Here is a 9,007-nt window from a genome sequence, read left to right on the forward strand (position 1 = left end):
TGGGGGTGTTGGTCGACAGCCGGCTGAACATGAGCCGGCAGTGTGCCCAGGCGGCCGAGAAGGCCAATGGCATCCTGGCCTGTATCAGAAATAGTGCGGCCAGCAGGAGTAGGGCAGTGATCGTGCCCCTGTACTCGGCACTGGTGAGGCCGCACCTCGAATGCTGTGTTCAGTTTTGGGCCCCTCACTACAAGAAGGACGTCGAGGTGTTAGAGCGTGTCCAGAGAAGGGCAACGAGGCTGGTGAGGGGTCTGGAGAACAAGTCCTATGAGGAGCGGCTGAGGGAACTGGGGTTGTTTAGCCTGGAGAAGAGGAGGCTGAGGGGAGACCTCATCGCTCTCTACAACTACCTGAAAGGAGGTTGTAGCGAGGTGGGGTCGGTCTCTTCTCCCAAGTAACAAGCGATGGGACGAGAGGAAACGGCCTCAAGTTGCGCCAGGGGAGGTTTAGATTGGACACGAGGAAAAATCTCTTCACTGAAAGAGTGGTGAAACATTGGAACAGGCTGCCCAGGGAAGTGGTGGAGTCCCCATCCCTGGAGGTATTTAAAAGACGTGTAGATGAGGTGCTGAGGGACATGGTTTAGCGGGCATGGGGGTGTTGGGTCGACGGTTGGACTCGATGATCTTGGAGGGCTTTTCCAACCTTAATGATTCTATTCTATGATTCTATGATCGCCCACCGGATCGGGTCGCTCCGAGGCCCGTCCAACCTGACCTTGAACGCTTCCCACCATGGGGCGTCCGCAGCTTCTCCGGGCAGCCTGCTCCCTCATAGTTTCAAGAGCGGTAATTAGGATCGTCCCTCCCTCGAACGCCGCTCCCTCCGGGAGGACTTCCTTGCATCGGCTGATGCCTGGGGCACGTAGGGCACCTCGTCAAGATTTAGTTGGATCTCTATGCCTTTTTTTTTCTTCTTTTAAACTATTCTGATCCTATTAGACCCCCTCTATCCGCGGGGAGCGAAGAGGTAATCCTCCTGGTAGAAGCAGGCGTTAAGCCGGCGCTACGCTTGATCTTAAGTCAAAAGGCAAAGAAAAGACGGGACGGTTTGTTTTACTCGCTTTCAATTCGGCGTCGAATCGGAAGCGCCCGCGAAGCGAGCCCTCTCTCCCCAGGCTCCGCCGTGGATCCCCCTCGTCTCTCCCCTCCGCCGCTGACCCGTTTTTCTTGCTCCCCGCCAGGCTGGGGGGCAGACCGTGACCTTCATCTGCCTTCGCGCCACGGTCGGCTTGTGGTTTGCGCCCACAAGCCGCTCGTGACGACGGTGGGGAAGCCGTGCCCGCTGCGGTTAGTGCTCGGTCGGATGCTGCGGCTGACGCGTCTTCGCCGCTGCCGGTATCTCCCCGGCGTCGGCGCTAGCGTTCGAGTGCGAGGCGTACGAAAATGGTACGGGCAGATTTCGGTCTTGTTTGGGGGTCCCGAGCTGAAACGCTGATGGTTGTTTCTCTTTCTCCTAGGGGGAAACGTCGGCCGTCCGACGACGGGGACCAGCAAGAACTGAAGCGCTGCTGGTACGTACAGGATGGGAACGACGAACTTCATCGCCCCGGCGCCCTGCCTGGCTTGAGAACTGTCACCCCGCCTTCCACCGAGCTCCCAAGTCGCCTCGGGTGCCGGAAACACTAATCCTCTCGGAAACGGTTGCCTGGGACAGGATGTGTGGACGATGATGATGGCAAGAAAGCAAGATGTTCGCATTCCCACCTATAACATTAGCGTGGTGGGATTGTCCGGGACGGAGAAGGAGAAGGGGCAGTGCGGCATTGGGAAATCCTGCCTTTGCAACCGCTTTGTACGGCCCAGCGCGGATGAGTTTCACTTGGACCACACTTCGGTTCTCAGCACCAGTGACTTTGGGGGAAGGGTGGTCAATAATGACCATTTCCTCTACTGGGGGGAAGTTGTGCGTTCCCTGGAGGACTGCGTCGAATGTAAAATGCATGTTGTGGAGCAGACGGAGTTTATCGACGACCAGACCTTTCAGCCTCACCGCAGCACGGCCCTGCAGCCCTATATCAAGAGGGCTGCTGCGACCAAACTGGCGTCGGCTGAAAAGCTCATGTACTTTTGCACTGATCAGCTTGGGCTGGAACAGGACTTTGAACAAAAACAGATGCCGGACGGAAAGCTGCTGGTGGATGGCTTTCTCCTCTGCGTTGATGTTAGCAGGGGTATGAACAGGAACTTTGACGATCAGCTCAAATTCGTTTCAAACCTTTACAATCAACTCGCGAAAACAAAAAAGCCCATCGTGGTGGTCCTGACGAAGTGTGACGAAGGCGTGGAGCGGTACATTAGGGATGCACATACTTTTGCCTTAAGCAAAAAGAACCTCCAGGTCGTGGAGACGTCGGCTAGATCCAATGTGAACATTGACTTGGCTTTCAGCACCTTAGTGCAGCTGATTGATAAAAGCCGGGGAAAGACTAAAATCATCCCCTACTTCGAAGCTCTGAAACAGCAAAGTCAACAGATCGCTGCTGCTAAAGACAAGTACGAGTGGCTGGTCAGCCGCATCGTCAAAAACCACAACGAGACGTGGTCGAACGTCAGCCGCAAGATGCAGTCCTCTCCAGAGTATCAGGATTACGTCTACCTGGAAGGAACGCAGAAAGCCAAAAAGCTGTTTCTGCAGCACGTCCACCGCCTCAAGCAGGAGCACATAGAGCGTCGGCGGAAGATGTATCTCGCCATGCTTCCTCAAGCGTTTGAAGCCCTCATCCCGGACCTGGACGAAATAGATCACCTGAGCTGCGTAAAAGCGGAGAAGCTCTTGGAGACGAAGCCGGACTTTCTGAAATGGTTTGTCGTCCTGGAAGAGACGCCCTGGGACGCCACGAGCCACATCGACAACATGGAGAACGAGCGTATTCCCTTCGACCTGATGGAGACCCAGCCCGCCAAGCAGCTCTACGAAGCTCATTTAGAAAAGCTGAGGAACGAGAGGAAAAGGGCAGAAATGAGAAGAGCTTTCAAAGAAAACCTGGAGACTTCCCCTTTCATCACGCCCGGGAAGCCCTGGGAGGAAGCGCGCAGTTTCATTATGAACGAGGATTTTTACATGTGGCTGGAGGAGTCGATTTATATGGATATCTACAGCAAGCACCAAAAACAGATTATAGAAAAGGCCAAGGAGGAGTTTCAGGAGCTGCTCTTGGAGTACTCGGAGCTGTTTTACGAACTGGAGCTCGACGCTAAACCCAGCAAGGAGAAAATGGGCGTCATTCAGGATGTCTTGGGCGAAGAGCAAAGGTTCAAAGCTCTGCAGAAGCTGCAGGCTGAGCGCGACGCCCTGATTTTGAAGCACATCCACTTCGTGTACCACCCGACGAAGGAAACGTGTCCGAGCTGCCCGGTTTGCATAGACTCTAAAATCGAGCACCTGATCAGCTCCCGCTTCATCAGGCCCTCCGAACGCAACCAGAAGAACTTGCTCTCGGACTCCAACATCGACAGGATCAATCTGGTGATCCTTGGCAAGGACGGTTTGGCGCGCGAGCTGGCCAACGAGATCCGGGCGCTCTGCACCAACGACGACAAATACGTGATCGAAGGTAAGATGTACGAGCTGTCCCTGAGGCCGATCGAGGGCAACGTCCGGCTCCCCGTTAACTCTTTCCAGACGCCCACCTTTCAGCCTCACGGTTGTCTCTGCCTTTACAACTCGAAGGAGTCGCTGTCCTACGTGGTGGAAAGCATCGAAAAGAGCAGGGAGTCGACCATCGGCAGGAGGGACAATCACTTGGTTCACCTTCCTCTGACGCTCATCCTCGTTAACAAGAGGGGGGACACGAGTGGCGAGACGCTACATAGCTTGATACAGCAAGGCCAGCAGATCGCGAGCAAGCTGCAGTGCGTCTTTCTGGACCCCGCGTCCGCTGGCATCGGGTACGGCCGTAACATCAACGAGAAACAGATCAGCCAGGTTTTGAAGGGGCTGCTGGACTCGAAACGCAACTTAAACCTCGTCAGCTCGACCTCCAGCATCAAAGACCTGGCGGACGTCGACCTTCGGATCGTCATGTGCTTGATGTGCGGAGATCCGTTCAACGCGGACGACATCCTTTTACCCATCCTGCAGTCCCAGACCTACAGACCTTCGCAGTGCGGCAGCAGCAGCTCCGTCCTCCTCGAGTTATCCATCGGGCCGCACAAGAGGCGCGTGGAGCTCTCCCTCCTTTCCTACCATTCCTCCTTTAGCATTAGGAAAAGCCGGCTCGTCCACGGGTACATCGTCTTTTACTCGGCGAAACGCAAGGCGTCCCTGGCCATGCTACGTGCCTTTCTCTGCGAGGTGCAGGATATCATCCCCATACAGGTCGTGGCGCTCACGGACGGCTCCATAGACATCCTGGACAACGACTTGAGCAGAGAGCAGCTCACCGAGGGCGAGGAGATCGCCCAGGAGATCGACGGCAAGTTCACCACGATACCTTGTAGCCAGCCGCAGCATAAGCTGGAGATTTTCCACTCGTTTTTTAAAGACGTGGTGGAGAAAAAAAACATCATCGAAGCCACCCACATGTACGACAACGTGGCCGAAGCCTGCAGCACGACGGAGGAGGTGTTCAACTCGCCTCGAGCGGGCTCCCCTCTCTGCAACTCCAACCTGCAGGACTCGGAGGAGGACGTCGAGCCCCCCACCTACAGCCCCTTCAGAGAGGACACGTCCATGCCCGCCCTGCCCAAAGACCACTCAAAGCTTTCCATGGAGCTGGAGGGGAACGATGGCTTGTCTTTCATTTCCGTCATGAGCACTTTTGAAAGCAAGCTGAACAACAAAGTACCTCCTCCGGTGAAACCAAAGCCCCCCGTCCATTTTGACATTACGAAGGGGGACCTGTCGTATTTGGAGCAGGGGCATCGGGACGGGCAGAGGAAGTCCGTGTCTTCTAGTAGCTGGTTGCCCGCTGACTGCTTCGATCCTTCCGATTACGCCGAGCCGATGGATGCCGTGGTCAAACCCAGAAACGAAGAGGAGAACATCTACTCCGTGCCTCACGACAGCACCCAGGGCAAGATCATCACCATCCGAAACATTAACAAAACCCAATCGAACGGCAGCGGCAACGGCTCGGACAGCGAGATGGACACCAGCTCCCTGGAGCGGGGCCGCAAAGTATCGGTCGTTAGCAAGCCCGTGCTGTATCGGACGCGCTGCACGAGGCTGGGCAGGTTTGCTAGCTACCGAACCAGCTTCAGCGTTGGGAGCGACGACGAGCTGGGACCCATTCGGAAGAAAGAGGAAGACCAGACTTCCCAAGGGTATAAAGGCGATAACGCCGTTATCCCCTACGAAACGGCCGACGGGGAAGATCCGAGGAGGAGGAACATCCTGCGCAGCCTGAGGAGGACGACGAAGGTAGGCTGGTGCTTTCTTGCCCTTCGGCTGTGGGATTGGCGGGGTAGAGGTCGGGACGTACCGCCGGGCGTAAAGGCTGAACGAGGGCGGGAGTCCCGGCCGTCGCGTTCGTGGCGTGTTTTTCACGTATTTACTTGATTGATTTGAGGGGTAGGGTGAGCGCGGGATCGCTTTATTTTATTTTTTTTTTTATTGTGCGTTAACTGGCTGCGGGCGTGGACTGCGCGAGCCTGCAGTCCTGTACCAAAATCACCTCCGTCGCTTCCACCGCGAGCGTTCGGCTCCGATGACTTTATCCTCGCGACGCGCTTCTGAGAAAGTTCGTTCCGCGCTCAGAAGTTGTGAGTTTTGAGGCACAATTAACCGAAACGTGGGTGCTTTGAAACGTGGCTTCCGTCTGCCTTGTAAATTCTCTTTAACGTGGATGAACGTAGCGAAGTCGCTATTATCGGCATAGAGTCGTTTAAAGAAATGGGGTGAAGCTAGATGTGCCCGACCAGAGAAGGCGCTGGTAAGTTGAGAACGCGTCTTAAGTTGTTGTCTGTTGCCGCTCATGGGTGGCTCTTCTCAAGGCTCTTCTCTAGACACGTCGTGCTGCCGCGGCTCTACAAAACCAGCCTTAAATCCGCCTGGATTCGCTGCCGCCCTTCCGCACGATGGTGGATCTGCTCTTTAGAGGGTGAAACTGGTTTTGGACGAGCCCGCCGGTTCGAGGTGCCATGTGGTTGAGTAGTCTTTGGACTTCTTGGCCAACGGTTGGCGCGTTGAAGGCCAACGGTTGGCGCGTTGAAGGCCAACGGTTGGCGCGTTGAAGGCCAACGGTTGGCGCGTTGAAGGCCAACGGTTGGCGCGTTGAAGGCCAACGGTTGGCGCGTTGAAGGCCAACGGTTGGCGCGTTGAAGGCCAACGGTTGGCGCGTTGAAGGCCAACGGTTGGCGCGTTGAAGGCCAACGGTTGGCGCGTTGAAGGCCAACGGTTGGCGTGCCGATGGCCAACGGTTGGCGCGCCGATGGCCAACGGTTGGCCGTTGAACCCCCGACGGGCACTCGCACGTCACGTACACAGTCACACACGCATGTTAAATGCACACAGGCGTTACGTATGTTAAATATACACACAGACATCACACAGATGTCATACGTTGCACACGCATGCACACGCTATATACATGTAGACGTGCACATTGTATGTACACGTGCACATTACACGCACGCAGACAGTGAGCACACACTTGTACACGTACATACACGCTTCATGCACACGCATTTGTGTACCCACACGTTATATGTATGCATACACATACATACACACACTTAAATACACGCGTGTATGCGTACGCACACACGTGCGCGCGCGCCTCATTATAGACGTGCCTCATTATAGACACGCACATGTGCATGCTCACACATTACATGCGTGTACATGCATGCAGACGTATAGACACGCTTATATTTATACACACATGTGCATGCACACGCGTGTTATGTACACAGACGCGTATTATATACGCAGACGCGTATATACACACATGTATTTTATACGTAAGTGTTATACACGCACACACAGACATTATATATACACGTATACGCACATGCTGTATACATACGCATGTACGTACGCGTGCAGACACTATATACGCACACACAATATGTGCGCACACGTATGCGCGTGCGCCCGCGCTGTTATATACACGTCTATACGGGCACTACATCCACGCGTACGTTACGACGTGGGGGTACGGACGTGTGCGAGGAAGAGGGGAGGAAGGGAAGCGGGGGCCGCGCTGCCCCCGGCCCGGCAGAGGGAACAGCGGCAGCCGCCGGACGTCCTGCTCGGAGCCGCTGCGAAACCCATCACGGTAATTAAGAGGCGTTATTAATTTCCACTGGAAACAAAGGGAGAGCCGCCTGCCGCGCTCTGCCAAGCAGGAAGGAGCAAACCGAAATCCTCCTCTCCTCGGCGGGGAGGACGAGGCTGGAGCGACGCCCTCGGCCTCCGGGAACGATCCCGGTCCCTGCCCTGTCGTACCGAGACCTTCCTCGCTTTTCCCTTCTACGGCCAACGGCCGAAGCATCGTTTTTCCGCTCGCTGCGTTAAGGAAAGCTCCGTCCGGGTGCTCCCGCTCGTGGGGGGTGCTCAAGGATCGGGGAGAGCCGGTTGCTTTCATCCAAAAAAGGTGTTTCGAGGCCCCCCCCCCCCAAAAAAAAAAAAAGGTGTTTTGAGTCTCCCCAAAACATCCGCATAGGCAGAAACTTCCCTTACGGCGACGGATACGCTCGTTCCCGTGGCGTGGGACGCGCCGAGGGGAGCGCGGGCTGCGTTCTTCTGCAAGGGGAAGAGGCTCCGCTGACGGGACCGGGTTTCCAGCCAGCGGGTTTGGGTTTATAACTGGCTTTTTGGGGTTTCCAGCCAGCGTTTTCGGGTTTCGTTCCCGTGCTGTATTGTCGCACGTCCCCTTTTCCAAGGGGAAGCCGAGGGCCGTGGCCGGGCAGCGGATGCTCCTGCCAACAGCGATGCTCGGCGTTTTCATTGCGCCCCCTTAATTTTGGGGATCTATTTTCGAGTCACGGGTTTCATCTTCGTTTTGCCGGCGGGAACGGCGTGCGGTTGCCGGTACCACCTCGCCCGGGGCTGGAGGAGCGTTTGGGTTTCCACCTTTGCTTTGGTGACGCGTTGCGGAGTTGTATTTGCTCGTTCCTTGAAGTTTAGTAGCAAGATCCCGATCAGAGAATCATGGAATGGGTTGGGTTTGAGGTGACTTTCATAGAGCCGTGTGTGTTTGCATCTTCCGCTAGAGCAGGTTGCTCATCCAGAGAGTCATAGAATCACAGAAGGGTTTGGGTTGAAGAGACCTTCGAAGACGGCCCAGTCCAACCCCCTGCCGTGGGCAGGGACATCTCCCACCGCATCAGGCTGCTCCGAGCCCCGTCCAACCTGACCTTGAACGCTTCCCGGGATGTCTAATGCAGCCCAGGACACCGTTGGCCGCCTTTGCGGCACCTTGCTGGCTCGTGGTCAGCTTGGTGTCCACCAAGAGCCCCAGGTCCTTCTCCGCCGAGCTGCTTTCCGGCCGGGTGACCCCCCCCCGGCGTAGACTGGGGTGCCTGGGGTCGTCCCTCCCCAGGGGCAGGACTTTGCGCTTCTCCTTGTTGAATTTCAACGAGCTTCCCCTCAAGCCCATTTCTCCAGCCTGTCGAGGTCCCTCTGGACTCCAGCACGACCTTCTGGGGTTTCGGCCGCTCTTCCCGCTTTGGTGTCATCTGCCAACTTGCCGGGGGGTGCATCTGCCCCATCGTCCAGCTCATTAATGAAGATGTTGGCCAGGACTGGACCCGGGATCAAGCCCTGGGCTACGCCGCCGGCCTCTGACTAGGCTTTGCTCCCCTGATCGCCGCCCCTCGGGCCTGGCCGTTCAACCGGTCTTCAACCCGCCTCACCCTCCGCTCGTCAACGGCTTCTCAAGGAGAACCCGATGGAGATGGTATCAAAGGTCCTACCGAAGCCCAGGCAGACGCTGTCCGCCGCTCTCCCCTCGCCCGGCCAGCCGCTTCGTCCCAGAGGTTCGCCAAGTTGGGTGAAGTTCCCCTTTGGTCAAGTCCCGTTGGGTTCTCCCGTTTTCTGGTCGTTCCCTTCCACACCCGGA

The 9,007-nt window shown here is 56.3% G+C and overlaps 1 protein-coding gene across 1 annotated transcript; it reads left to right on the forward strand.

Annotated features, from left to right (window-relative positions):
* Positions 1 to 1,463: 1,463 nt before the first annotated feature.
* Positions 1,464 to 8,733, forward strand: ARHGAP35 (Rho GTPase activating protein 35). The gene is made up of 2 exons (XM_009281713.2): positions 1,464 to 5,364; positions 8,554 to 8,733. Exons 1-2 carry the CDS (start codon positions 1,669 to 1,671, stop codon positions 8,731 to 8,733), a joined length of 3,876 nt encoding a protein of 1,291 aa, XP_009279988.1. The 5' UTR covers positions 1,464 to 1,668.
* The last annotated feature ends 274 nt before the right edge of the window (positions 8,734 to 9,007 follow it).

Source organism: Aptenodytes forsteri, unplaced genomic scaffold (genome assembly GCF_000699145.1).
Source record: "Aptenodytes forsteri isolate BGI_AS27 unplaced genomic scaffold, ASM69914v1 Scaffold469, whole genome shotgun sequence".
Lineage (NCBI taxonomy): Eukaryota > Metazoa > Chordata > Aves > Sphenisciformes > Spheniscidae > Aptenodytes > Aptenodytes forsteri.